This window comes from Panthera onca, chromosome A2, assembly GCF_046562875.1.
Source record: "Panthera onca isolate mPanOnc1 chromosome A2, mPanOnc1 haplotype 2, whole genome shotgun sequence".
Lineage (NCBI taxonomy): Eukaryota > Metazoa > Chordata > Mammalia > Carnivora > Felidae > Panthera > Panthera onca.
The window spans coordinates 156,219,766-156,234,454 of NC_138340.1; the positions used below are offsets into that span (position 1 = coordinate 156,219,766).

General features: G+C 41.2%; 1 protein-coding gene across 1 annotated transcript; it reads right to left on the reverse strand.

The window, feature by feature from the left end:
* Positions 1-4,744: 4,744 nt before the first annotated feature.
* Positions 4,745-10,264, reverse strand: LOC132679619 (putative inactive serine protease 58). The gene is made up of 6 exons (XM_060633324.2): positions 10,189-10,264; positions 9,853-9,939; positions 8,047-8,185; positions 7,566-7,822; positions 5,078-5,217; positions 4,745-4,977 (listed from the first exon to the last, which is right to left on the reverse strand). The coding sequence occupies exons 2-6, from the start codon at positions 9,890-9,892 to the stop codon at positions 4,828-4,830; spliced, it is 726 nt and encodes a 241-aa protein (XP_060489307.1). The 5' UTR covers positions 9,893-9,939; positions 10,189-10,264; the 3' UTR covers positions 4,745-4,827.
* Between the last annotated feature and the right edge of the window lie 4,425 nt (positions 10,265-14,689).

Genomic DNA, 14,689 nt, shown 5'->3' on the forward strand with positions numbered 1-14,689 from the left:
GGTTTCTGAAATCCTCCTGTCCTTGAAACAAACACACAAAGGAAGACTTGCAAATTGTAAGAAGTCTTGAAAGTCTCATCAGGACAGTAGCTAACATTAATTTCTGTGCACAAGCATAGGCTCTAGCCTTATCTTCACCTTGTTTTTGTGAGATCCTGGCCTACTCGCTCACATTTAGCTTTGGGGATCATAGCTTTTCAGCCTTGAGAACAGTGGTTACAGAGGATATCCCCTTACTCAATGGAGCAGCATGCTCTCCAAAATCCTAACATGTTTTATGATTTGAGGAAACTGATAAATACCCTCCCCCTGCTCCATTTTCTCCACATAACTTCTGAACAAATGGAGGGAGACAAAGGGGTAAGGCAGATGGGAAGGGAAACTTCTGGCAAGGTTACTTACAGAGCTGATAGAAAATATGGCTTAGACACATGGCAACAAGGGATTCCCAAGGCTGCAACTTAAAATTAGAAAGATGTATCCCACCGTTCAGGATCCTCTACCAGTGGCGGACTCTACCATATTTTCTACTAAAAACATAAAGTGCAAATAAATAAACAAATAACCTTATAGATGCCAGGTGTTCTCCCCTTTCAGTGGCATTTGTCTCCCACTAAAGGGCCTCTTAGATTTTAGTCTAACTTGTTTCAGGAAAATAGATAAGTGTTAAGTTATTAAATTCATCTGCTTCTCTTACTCTTAAATGGAAACAAACAATGTTATGTGGTGATGTTTTGGAGCCCTTAAGAGGATTCTTTCAAGGGTTCTCCATAAAAATGGGATCCCCAGGAATGAAACTGATAGGAAGTTCAAGTTCTTATTTGATTTATATCACACAAAACAAACAAACAAACAAACAAACAAAAACCACCTGACAGATTTGGTAATAGTGGACCAATGGGAGTCAACATCCTAAAATGTGATGGGATCCTCCCTAGGGCACAAACCTGTTAGTGACAGAAACTGATTCAGTGCCCACCTGGTACCCTAAAGAATGGACCGTGTTCTAACATTGAGAGTCTCCCTTTTAGCCCATACAAAGGTGACCTGGGTCTATTTAGTTGGTAACTTGTGCTCTAGGGACAAGAACATAGCTAAATTTTTTGAGATTCTGGGTTCTGAATTGATACTAATTTGTGGTGTTTGTGGTGGTAGGGAAGACTTATAATCAGTGCTGTCCTCTGATCAGTGTGGGGCTTTTGAAAATTGAGGGATAAATGGATTTTTTCAACCTAAGTCATCCCTGGAGTAATTCAATGGGGCTCTGAAACCATCTAGAATTTATTTCCATATTTCCTATGTGCATTGGCGAGAATGGAAGGGGTGCATTTGTTTTTTACAACTGGTAGAATCTCTACAATATCTCTTGGGTCTGTGAAGTGAGGGCTTTTATCATAGAAAGGGCTAAGAGAAAGTTGGTGGGACTTTCCCTTAGTAAATCTAAACCATCAGCACATTGTTGAGGTCAGTACTACCAACACAGACTTGAAATATGCTGGGTGATAATTTGTATTTTAATCTCATTCAGTTCTTCAGTTGGCCATGTCATAAGAGTGGTGGGGAACGATAGTGTTTGATTATCGCATGGTAACACCAATTATAGTGGCTGTTCCATATGTAGCCTCCTTACTAGAGCAAATAAATTCAGTCCTTCACACTCAGTATGCAACTATCCATCTGGAAAATGTATTTTTGTACATTGCATTGAGAATCTCAGAATTAATTCGTTTTCATTTGTCAGGGACAACAGTATTTTTTTACCTCCATGCTCAAGCAGTCACCATTGCTCTGCCCCTGAAACTGAATATAGTCTTTAAGGAACTTGACAATCTCAAAGGGTACCAGGCTGATCTATTGTATTGATGATACCATGTTGGTAGGATGAGATAACAGGGAGTAGCAAGTTTCCTGGGTGTCTTGGAAAGGCAGATATGTGATAGTGGGCGGGTGATGCAACCAGTAAAATACAGCCACCTGCTACTACAGGCAGGTATATGTTGGATTCCTCTGCTGAACTGAACATGTTTTATATTTGTGCTCCCTACTGTGAAGAATGGTCTCTGAAGATCTCTAACTTTTGTAAGCAACATCCATCTCATTAGGATATCATGCTCTGAACCATGTAATGAGAGATCTATAAAGTTGCTAGTTTAGGAAGACAGTAAGTCAGAGAAGACTTTGCAGCCAGCACAGGTTGAAGTACAATTGGCTGTTTGTTAGTTGTAAACTCTGTTGATTCAATGGTGCTGGAAGTATCTTTAGTGTACTGAATGAAGCTCATGTCAAAACCTAATAAGAAAATCAAAATAGAGATCCCAAAACATGGTAGCAAATTCATGCTCCTTTTTCTTTTTTGGGAAATAGCTTCTGGTTTGCCACTGGGGTCTAGTGGAGACTAAATGCCTGACTCCAGATCACCAGTTGGCCATGAAACTTGCTCTAGGTGGGTAACTGTTACTGATTTGGACATATGCTCAACAACATTCCATCCCCAACTTCTAGTGTAATGGGCCAGAGGTAAATTAGGCCCCGAAAATCCAAATAAATTTCACTAGCAATTGCCCTGGGAAATCTTTCCTTAAGCCACACTATGACCTCAAATAGATTTCTTCATAAACCGTTCACTGAGGATGGAAAGACTTTACTGGTTGACAGGTTGATTCTGATTGCACATCTACTAATGTGATAATAAAACCCCTCAGAGGGATGCCCTGAGGGAAAGAGGAGAATGGGATTCTTCTCAGGAGACAGAAGTTCAATCAACACATCTAGTTTTCTTACCTGGGGTAGGGTTTATGTGAATTTCTTGAGAGTGGCTAGTGGTCTGCCCTGACAGACACTCAGAAGGAGGGAGATGGATGGAATGGGGATTAGCTGTTTGGGGAAAAATAATGTAGTGGGATTTTTCAGGGTCAGTTTGGAGCAGGAGAATATTGTATCCCATGAGAATTCTCACCAAAATGCTCTCACTTTTGAGGAATTTAAGAATCGTATAGATAAGCGGGTCTGTTCTGAAGTCCTTCTTCATTCTCCCGAGTGCTTTTTAGTGGCTCCATAAAAAAGTGATGGGGCCAAATGGAGCTTATGCACCTGCCTACCACCACTGCTGCAGATTCAGTGTGCCAGCATCAGTGACCAATCTCAGCCCTGATGTAGTTCTGATGTAGTGCTGTACCCCAGGTCCCCTGGCAGCCCCTTTCATCATGGAGGGAGTAGCTATTGTCCTTACTGAAAATGACATAGTCTGTATTTGATCTTTCTTTTCCTTGCCACCTTCCCAGCACCATCATCCTTGAATTAACTGAATGCCTTACATATCCTACAAAAAAAGGAATGTATTTTCCTTTTTTAAAACTATTTATTTTGAGAGAGAGATTGGGAGGGAGAGAGAATGAATGGGGAAGGGGCAGAAAGAGAGGGAGAGAGAGAGAATCCCAAGCTGACTCCATGCTGTCAGCACAGAGCCCATTGTGGGGCTTGATCTCATGAAATGTGAGATCATGACCTGAGCCAAAATCAGGAGTTGGATGCTTAACCAACTGAGTCACCCAGGAGCCCCAGAATGTATTTTCCAACCAAGGAAGCCACTGTACAGTGACAATGGTGAGACAGTAGGCTGATGCCCATGGAATGCAGTGACCTTGACGTATGCATTATCACCTAGAATCAAGTAGCCTTATAAGATAACAGAATAAACTACTGAAATCATAGTACCATTTTAAGGTGGGAAACATCTCCAGAGGGTAAGGTGCTCTCTTGCAAAAACCATCTGTTTTTCCATAGGTAAAATGTCAGTTAATATCATATCTGAAGGTAAAGTTCTCACAATTGCCTTAATAATCTGTACACAAAATGTTGCTTTTCAACACTGCAAGCTGGGGTTTACTCAGTTCAAGGTTTTCGAACCCTAGAGAGGACAAGATTTCCTGCTGGCACTTTGCTTCCTGAGAGGAGTTCTCTTGTCCTCTAGCTAGACTGTAAGTTTCCCATAGCCTACCTGTGGTGGCCACAGGCAGTACCCTCTAAAATTCATTTTTGTTTTTGTGCTTTTGATCTTAAGTAACTATTCATTAAAACTCTCAGGAGGTAACTGGAGCTGCAGGGGTGAGATGAAAACACAGGGAGTAAGGAAGAAAAATGCAAGACTAACAGTTACAGAGAATGGAGTCCCTGCAGCAGCAGGCATAATAGAAGGGGCAAGCATATATGGCAAAATCTGGCCCCAATTCCCTGTTACACCTGCTGTGTCATATGCCTCAGTTCACTTTTGTATTAACCTCCCATGACTCAAGCCTCTATCCAGAACTCTGCAAAATGAATGACCAGGATCTATGCCTGGTATGGAGAGTCATGTGGGCAAGGAGAAACAGAGTGCAATACCTCCTATAGTCTCCTTCTTAGGAGCCTTTTCCCTCACCTGTATGTCTAATCAGCTCTCTCTTTGTCATATTTCCTTCTTCCTTTTGTTATGTGCAATTCAACAAAAGTGCACATTAATGCAGTGCAAGTAGTAGGGATTTATCACCCAAAATGGTGGACTGGCCTTTTTTTTCAATAGGTCAATGATCCCTTTGTTAGAACACAATCCCCACTTGATAAAACTTCAACTGCCTAAGGGGTAATGAGTTTGCCATCTTTTATCGAATGGAGAAGACAAAAGGTTATCATGTAAGGTCACAGTCTAGGGATGTACAAATCACTCACTCCGTTGGGCAGAAGTGAGACAGGCATGCCTGATGCAATCCAGGGCATCTACTCAAGGTTTAATTGTGAGGCTGGACACAGGGACAGGCTGTGCCACATGATCAGAATTCCTGCCATGGGAGCTCAGTTGTTTTTGATTGTGTTTCTAATCCAGGACATGTAGTTAAAGATTTTGGTATAGATGCCAACATCAGCTCTCAAAACACATCCATCTGCAAAAGCCAATATTCCTTGAAGGACCCCATTGCAGACTGCTGGGGCAGCTGTGACTTCCTGCCAGGGAAAAAAAAAAATGAAACTAGGTTATCTTATCTTTCTGGCAAAAACACAAAAGAAATAAAATGGGAAAACTAAGACATTAAGAACATACTACCTTGCAGGACAGCCTCCTTCCTGGCACAATGCCTAAACACAGCATACCTTCCTGGATCTTGTAGGTTTTATAGGCATTGTGGCACTCACGCCTGGAGATTATGGAGATGTTCACATTCTGCAGTGAGTCAGGATCCTTGGCTAGAGGACAGAAAGACACAGAGCTTCCATAAGAGTCAGTAGATAACAAACCTCCTTTTTTTCCTTGCCCTCTTTTTCAACATATTCCTTCTGGCAGAAAGGAAAAGAGATCAAACACTGAGAGAAATCAAAATGTGGCTACTTGGACAGCAGGAAATGATCAGATTAACAATTTCTCACGATACGAGTGTCGATCTCTTTATAAAAGAGATTAAATTCTTGGAAGTGACATGTAAATATGAGACATTTCTGCAATGAAATGAAATAAATCACTTTAAAATTTTCTAGAACTTTAAACGTTTCAAGAATATCCTTTGATATGGAATTCTGATTTATTTTATTTTTTGAGCTTTTATGTTTATTTGTCTTTTAGTTGAAATTCATCACTGACTCCTTTTTAAATTTTTTTTATTGAAATATATTTGACTTGTAACAATGTGTAAATTTAAGGTGTATAATGTGTTGATTTGATACATTTATATACTGTGGGGTTTTTTTAAGTTTATTTATTTTGAGAGAGAGCAAGAGAGAGCAGGGGAGAGGCAGGGAGAGAAGAAGAGAGAGAGAATCCCAAGCAGGCTCTGTGCTGTCAGTGTGGAGACTGATGCGGGCCTTGAACTCACTAACTGCGAGATCATGACCTGAGCCAAAGAGTCGAACGCTTAACCGGCTGAGCCACTCAGGCGCCCTGATACATCTATATATTGTAATAAGATTGCCATCATAGTTAGCACCTCTATCATGTCACATAATCATTTCTTTTTTGTGGTGGAATAATTAAGATCTAGTCTCTTAGCAAGTTTGATCATATCATGATATTGCTGTCTATATTCAATATGCTATGTCTTGAGTCTCCAGAACTTCTTTAACTACTGGTTGCAAGTATGTACCCTTAAACAACATCTCTTCTTTTTAGAGTTTGAAGGAATTTAGAGAGCCTAGTTTTTCATTTGTCAGATCAGAAAAAGTCAGTATCTGCTAAAAAAATTTTTTCATAAGCCAGATCAAAATGTATTGCATTTTTTGGTTATGTCGTATCTCTTCTTGCCCAAGTAGCATAAGCCGGATGAGTCAAACATACTGCTCATCAGAGGGACATTTGCCTATTTTCAAAACTCAAATGGAATGAATCTCAGAGGTCAAAGAATTTCTACCTGTGTCGAGGACATAATGCTAAGTGAAATAAGCCAGACACAGAAAGACAAGTACTGTATAATCTCACTTCTACATGGAATCTAAAAGAAGCCAAGCTCACAGAAACAGAGAATAGAATGGCGGTTGCCAGAGGCTGGTGGGTGGAAGATATAGGGGTATGTTGATCAAAGGGTACAAACTTTTAGCTATTACACAAAGAAGTGCTAGAGATTTAATGTACAGCCTGGTAGCTATAGTTAATAACATTGTACTGTGTACTTAAAACTTTCTGAGAGAGTAGATCTTAAGTATCCTCACCCCACACACTTACGTAAAGTAAGTACGTGAGGTGATGGGACCATCATTTCACATTGTATATGTATATCGAAATATGACACTATGCGCCTTAAATACATACAATGTTTAATTTTCAATTATGCCTCAATAAAGCTAGGGGAAAAAGAATTTTTACTTTTTTTTTTTTTTGGAATATTCAAGTAAATGTACCTCAAGGTCTGAAGGTATTTACCAAAGAGCAGTTTAAAAAGGTTGGAGCCATGGCAGCATTGTGAGAATATGTGTACAGCTGCCTCTTGACTCCTGTAAAAGGAGGATTGGGGTAGATGGATGGGTATAAGCTGACAAGCTTGGCCAACGTCAATCTCCTTTCCATACTATAGTGTGTATATCACATGACGAATATTAAATACATAAATAAACTTACTCATGAGCTAGTCTTGCATCAGTCTTGCATACAGAAGCCCTGCCTGGGTTGGCACAGTTTGCATATTTATTTTATGTTGAATACATTAATATTATTTCATGATATATCAAGGCTTTAAGTTTCTGTATTTGCCTGAAATAGTTTGAAAACATCTGCTACAGTTTGTGCCACATTTTAGAGGTCATAAAACTGATGCCCCAAAGGCAAAGTGACCACCTGTCACACAGCAAATTAAGACTAGGATACAAATGTCTTCTTTCCACTAACACCATTTCTATCATGTCTGGAAGCATAGATGGTAGCAGGAGACAGTGGGAAAGGAAGCTCAAAGGACTCCCTCACTAAGGTACAGGGAAAGGGAAAAGAGATGAAAAAATGAATTAAGAGGTCAGAAGGAAGCCTCACTGGGAAGAGTTGCAGAAGCCAAGAATAGAGAGGCAACAGAGGCGTCTCCTACTCTGAGAGAACAGATTATCTTGAGGTCACTCACAGGCATCACATAGGTTGTAGGCCCACGTGGAGACCATGCACATGGCTTCTTCAGGGGCAGGTTCCTCAGGCAGGCTGACCAGTTTCACATAGTCATTGAGTTCAATGTTTTCTCTCAGCTTGATTAACATCAGGTCGTATTCAATAGAAGTGACTGAGAAGTGTGGATGATGAATCATCTTCTCATAGCCAACTACTTGTATATCTTTCTCATCATAGTTTGATGGATTTGTAATCCCCAATATAACCTGAAGCTTTCTGGAACAATGTAGTTGTTTGAGAGAAGACTTGACAGAGATTATTTATCCATCCATTTGAGCCTTTATTGGCCCCTTCCCACAGACCTTTTTCTCTACCACTGGATGTCCCCAGAAGACCTCCCTAAGTCCACTTAACTGAGCAGTGGCACCAGGCAGGGTTCTGGGTCTGTGCCCAACCTGAAACCCCAAAGCATAAAGTGGTGTTGGGGGCTTACTACTTACGGTAAGTTGCAGTGTGCAGCTGTGATCACCCATAAGGGGTGAACCAGAACTCCAGCACAGGGCAAGTAATCAGATTTCAAGTAGACCAGGTATGGAGGAGTGATGTCAGTTTGGTAATCTGGATCAAAAGCCAGGGCAACTGGAGAGAGAAACATAGGAAGTTCTGAGAGTTTTGCAGGGATCTCTGGGAAAAACAAAGGAAAATTACTTAATACGCTTATGTTCCCCCTACCCTTCTAATACCTTTGTCTGTAAGCTGAATTTGTAAACTGGCTTACTTTGTTCTAAAAACGTGAAGAAAAGGATACAAACATATCAATTTTCAAAAGATACGGGTATTTCCCCTTTTGTTTCAATAAATATTTTTCAAATTAAAATACAGGTTTTCTAAATACTTTCTACAATTCAGCGAACATATGTTAAATCAACTCATAGAGAACTTTATGTTTTTACCTTTTTTGAGAATGCTTTTATCTATCTCATCCCTTTCCCCTACAACAATGAAAGGCAAAACAGTACAAGTGCCATTTAAAAAACGGACCAGCTGCTAACAGAATCTGAGGAGGGGGAGATAATTTATTCATTCAGCAAGTAAGTACTGAGCATCTAGCAGGCGCCAGGCTCTGTTTTAGGTGCTGGAGCAACATGGGGAACAAAGCAGATAAATATCCCTGCTCTCGTACGTTCTGATGAGGGGAGACATTCAATAACAGTAAACACAATACATAAGTGAATGATACAGCGTGTTAGATGGTGATTGGTGCTGCGGAAAAAATAGTACAACAGGGAAAGAGGGAAAGGTAGTACTGGGATGTGCATGCGTGTGGTGGGCCTTCTGCAATACTACATAGCCGTCAGGGTCAGTAGACCTGTGGACAGCATGAGTCATGACCAATGAAATGAAGATGAGGGAGTTAGATCATCAGATATCTGGGTCATTGGGGTTCCAGGTGGAGGAAACAGCTGGAGCAAGTGTCCCAAGGCTCATTTAAGGAGCGTCACAGAGGCTGGTGTGGCTGGCATGGAAGGTGAGGGAGAAAAGAGCAGGAAAGCACAGAGACTGCAATGGTGACGTAGGGTTTTATAGAATATCATTAGGATGTGGACTTTCTTCTGAAGGAATGTTAAGCCACATCAGGGTTTTGTGTAAGGCAGTGATAGTCATTTCCTTATGGAAAATTGTGAAGTGTAGGAGTAGAAAGCAGAGAGGTCTGTTGGAGAATAATGTGATAATCCAGGCAGGAGATGGTGGTTTGGCCATCATGGGCAGTGGAGGTGATGAGATGTGATTGGATTTAGGATATATTTAGAAGATAGAGCCAACGAAATTTTTCCAAATAGATTGGATGCTGGGTGTGAGAGAAAGAGCTTTTATGCATACCTCTAAGGTTTTTGCCTGAATAACTGGAATCTGCCAGGACAAGACCAAATACCCTCTAATGCTCTGCTATGTCCATTAGTTGGACCTCTGCTTTCAACCCCTGCCTCTGCTTCTCATTCCCTCATGCGCACATTGGTCCTGTTCTAGACAGGCCCAGGGTTGGGCCAGTCTTCCTTGAGAGCAGGTCTGGTATTGGGGTGTCAATGTCCCCGTCTCCCCAAAGAGCATACAAGCAATCAGCTGAGATGAGGCAGATGGGCAGTGGCACAGTTGGAAAGCTGGTGGGGATAGTAGTGGCGGTGAGGGAGGGAGAATCCGTTCTTCACTTGTAGCCTGGAGCAGTGCCTTCTGTCTTTATCTATCTTTCGTGATTCCTCCCGGATTTCTTTTTGGCAAATAAAGAGGAGAATGTGGAAGATACTCACCAGTCAGGTTCAAGAGAGCCCAGAAGAGGATAAACTTCATATTGAGGTCAAAAGCCTTTTCAAAGGATGAGTTTCAGCCCAGAGTCTCTGGAAAGGATGGAGAAGAGGGACAGAAAAGGGCTAAGGAAGACACAGCAAGAAGGGGTGTATCATCCAAATATATCATCTGAATTCTTCCGGTGGCAGGATTCAGTTCCAGAAGAGGCGGCCACCAGTCAGGATGGTGTCAGGGTATCAGAAAGACAAGAACTGAGATCAGGTGTCTTGGTCCCTGACACAGTAGCGAATGGATCTGAAATGTAGCATTTTTGTTTTCCTTTTCAGGGGAAAACATACCTAATCTGAGAGATGTCAGGGCTCACAGTGTTTCCACAGCCCCTCCTCTGTGCTCTGGCCTTTGTGAGACTCTGCAATCATGACCCTCTCCAAACTATACTCAGGACAGTGACTCCTCCCATCTGTGTGATGCTAACCCCTGGTTGTGTGACACAGACATTTGTCTCCAGTGGCCATAACCCAGCCCTCTGGTGCTGGCCTGACCCCTCTGCCTGACACTGAACTCCTCCTTGAGATATATCAGCCTTTTCTTTCATGTCACTGTCCATCCACTCATTTACCCCCCCAGCCAGCCAATAATTTATATTAGGTGTCTGACTTGTGCAAGGCTCCGTGCTCACTGTAGAGGCTGCTTAAATGTGAAAACACTGCTCTGCCTGCAAAGAGCTTATACACTGGTGGGAGTAATGGGTACATAGACAGGCAATTACAAAATAAAGTATTCAGAGCTCAAGCTCTACCTGTACCACTATGTGGAAACATTCGCAAAACACATGATCTGTTAAATGATTTGTATCCAAAGTATGTAAGGAAATTTTAAACTCAACAAGAAAACAGACTGCTCAATAAAAAAGTGGGCCAAATATCTGAACAGATACCTTACAATGACTAAAGGTCATTGTACTAAAGCAGATGCATTAGTCTGCTCAGACCGCCATGATAAAACACCACAGACTGGGTGGCTTAATAAACAGACATGTATTTTCCCACAGTTCTGGAGGCTGGAAGTCCATGATCAAAGTGCCAGAAAATTCATTCCTGGCTTGTAGATAGCCACCTTCTCATGGGACCTACCTCCAAATACAGTCATGTTGGGGTTTAGGGCTTCAATAGATGAATTTTGGGAGGACACAGTTCAGTCCATATCAACAAAGAAGATACACAGATGGCAAATAGCATATGGAAAGATTCTCAACATACATTAGGGAATTACGAACTAAAGCAACAACTACACGCCTTAGAGAATGGCTACAGTTTAAAACAGAACACCAAATGTTGGCAAGGATGTGAAACAACAAGAATGTTTATTTATTGCTGGTGGAATACAAAATGTACAGCCAATTTGGGAGACAGTTTGGTGGTTTCGTACAAAGCTCAACATAATCTTACCACATGATCCAGCCATCACACTCTTCGGGATTACCTGAATGAAAACTTATGTCCACAAAATCTTACACATGAATAATTAGATCAGCTGTAGTCACACTTGCCAAACCTTGGAACCAACCAAGAGGTCCTTACATAAGTAAATGGGTAAGCAAAGTGTGGTACGTCTGCCTTGGAATATTATTTCGTGATTTAAAAAAATGAGTTATCAAGTGATAAAATACATGGGGAATCCTTAAATGCTTATTACTAAGTGATAGAAGCCAGTGTAAAATTATTATATATTTTGAAAAAGTCCATCTATAGAGACAGTAAAAAGATGAGTGGTTGTCATAATTTGAGGAGAAGGGGGCAAGGATGAACAGGTAGAGCACAGGGCATTTTCAGGCCAGTGAAATTATTCTATATGATACTCTAATTGTGGATACATGCCATTATGGGTTTGTCCAAAGCCCTAGTACTATATAACATAAAGAGCAAGCCCTAATATAAACTATGGACTTTAGTTACTAATAATGTGTCAATATTGGTTCATCAGCTGTAACAAATATACCACACCAATGCCAGATGTTAATAGATTGCTCAACGGTAGAATCCAGGTAATGGGTATACAGGTGTACACCGTGAAATTCTTTCAGCTTTGTTGCATGTTTAACAATCTTCATAATAACATGTAGGAGAGTTTTAAATGTTTACTTAAATTCCACTTAGTTAACATACAGTGTAATGTTAGTTCCAGGTGTTCAATGTAGTGATCCAACGCTTCCATAAACCTGGCGCTCATCACAAGTGGCCTCCTTAATCCCAATCATCTATTTTTTCACCCATCCCCCTGCCTACCTCCCCTCTGGTAATCATCAGTTTGTTCTCTAGAGTTAAAGAGTCTGTTTCTTGGTTTCCCTTGCTCTCTTTCCTTCTTTTCCTATGCTCATTTGTTTTGTTTCTTAATGGAGGTTGAGGTATTGCCTTAGAACACAAGTTAGATACTTACTTCTTCAGCCTCCATTGTTATAAAGAAGGAGTATCCAAAATTTTACACTCTACCTGGGTCTTAGAAGAGGGAAGGAACTTGTCTCGCATAAAAAGGAGAGAAAAAGTAGTTCAAAAAGAGGGAAAGCCTTCTGTAAAAGCATGAATATATGTAACAATGTGGTGTGTTTGAGGAACAGCAGCTATGTGTTACAGTGAAAGTGTTAAGAACTAGGTCGAGAGATAAGCAGGAATTCTATAACGGAAAGCCTTAGTGTATAAGCCCTGCATATATAAGACTTGTGTAAGTCTTGATTGTGTGGGAGATAAGGATCCAATAAATTTATTACTTGATGAAATTCTATTGAATATTTTGGACAGACTTTAAGCCCACTGTTCATGCCTTGCATAATCCCTAATATCCTCTTCTTAGATGTGGGATGTGTGAATTGCTTCCAACTAATATAATATGGCAAAAATTATGGGATGTCATTCTGATAATTATGTTAATACATAACACTAACATTGTGTGTGTGTGTGTGTGTGTGTGTGTGTGTGTGTGTACACACACATCTACCTGACTAGCATGCACAAGAGAGATTTTTCCCACTGGCTTGGGGATGTAAGCAGCCACACTGAGGAAGATTAAGTGTCAAAGAACTATGTACGGATGCCCTCTCTGCACAAAGGATTGCCTCAAGGACCTGAGGGCAGCTTTCAGCCGACAGCCCACAAAAGGTGAGGATCCTGTGTCACACAACCAGAAGGAAATGAATTCTACCAACAACTTGAGAAAGCTTAGAAATCAAATTCTTACTTCAGAGCCTTACTAGACCCTGAGGAGAGGACCCAGCTAAGTCATACTTGGACTCTTGATTTGCAGAAACTGTGAGAAAATACATGTTGTCTTAAGCTGTTCAGTTTTTGGCAATGTTTTTTATGCAGCAGTGGAAAACCAATACAAAGTATATGGTGTGCTGGCACTTTATTAGATATTATTGATTTAGTGGTAAGGGAAATGGGAATCTTGCCCTCACAGATGATGAAGACCCATAGGGGAGACGGATATAACAAGATTTGCCACCATGGATGTCCCAATGGGGGAAAGAAAGGGATGTAGAAAAACACATAGCAGGGACCCTAATGTAAAGGTTAGAAGAAGACTTCCTTGAGGAAGAGATGTTTGGTGCTTAAAGGATGAGTAGAAGTTAAGCAAATGAAGAGATGGGGGAAAAATCTCTGGAGATATAGACGAGGACTCAAAAGAGAAGAGCATGTACAGAAGAGTGTGAAGAGAGACCCAGAAGAATCCCACAGAATGGACCCTTCAAGAATTGTCAAGTAGGCACTGCCTGCAAAGAAGATCCAGGAGGCAACCAGAGAGCAGATCAAGGGAGCCCATCCTTAGGCTCCATATTTTGGATGGAATAGGCTTTACCTTGCTTCCATGGTGACAGAAAGAAGTCAATAGATAGGGGAAGTGGAAAAATATAAAGAAGTAGAGATAATCAATACAGCACACCCATGAGGAAGTCAGGGGAGATGTGATCCATATCACAGGTGGACATAGAAGCTGTAGATAATAGGGTCTCACTTCCAGGAAGGATGGAAAAGAACGAGGAAGAAAAGCACTAAGTATGTTTGCAGGGTAGAAGGTGGGAGGTTGAGTGAAGTTATCACTGATGGCTTTAACCTCCCTGTACTCCCATGCCAGAGGTCACCCAATGAAGATGAAGCACTGAAGACAGGAGCAGAGAGGCAAATGCTTGAGGTGGCCTTATGGAGAATTGTACAGACAGTGACATGGGAAATGCAGGATTACCAGTATGTGTTGAAGACATAATTTAAGAGTTACTTAAATACTCAGATGAGCGTTTTATTAAAGACTCTGGAGGGGCGCCTGGGTGGCTCAGTCGGTTAAGTGGCTAACTTCGGCTCAGGTCATGATCTCGCGGTCTGTGAGTTCGAGCCCCGCGTCGGGCTCTGTGCTAACAGCTCAGAGCCTGGAGCCTGTTTCGGATTCTGTGTCTCCCTCTCTCTGACCCTCCCCCATTCATGCTCTGTCTCTCTCTGTCTCAAAAATAAATAAACATTAAAAAAAATTAAAAAAAAAAGACTCTGGAACAGTATAAATGTGATTCAATAGAAGGGACAGGGGGTGTTGGGCAGTGACTCAGAGATGGGAAGCAGTGAGAAACTAGGAATGAGGCTACTGGAGAAGACAGGCAAACAGAAGGGCTTGCAGTTTGAATGACCAAGGATTACAAGGAAAAGAAGCATCGTTTAATTAAATGGCCTCAGTATCCAAATTTGAGAATTTGATTTTTGTTTATGTGTCAGGATAATCTATGGTCTTACTTGTGATCCAGCTTTTATTGCCTTTTTTTCACTTTTTTACCTTGGTGAGGGATGAAAAGCATAGAAC

Bases quoted from the DNA above. Each gene is read 5' to 3' on its own strand.
- LOC132679619 (XM_060633324.2), bottom strand. From the start codon at position 9,892: ATGAAGTTTATCCTCTTCTGGGCTCTCTTGAACCTGACTG. The intron at 5,218-7,565 runs GTGAGTGACCTC...TCTGTCCTCTAG, and splicing joins CTACAACCTATGTGATGCCT to CCAAGGATCCTGACTCACTG. The intron at 4,978-5,077 runs GTAGTATGTTCT...TTTCCCTGGCAG, and splicing joins GAAGGAGGCTGTCCTGCAAG to GAAGTCACAGCTGCCCCAGC.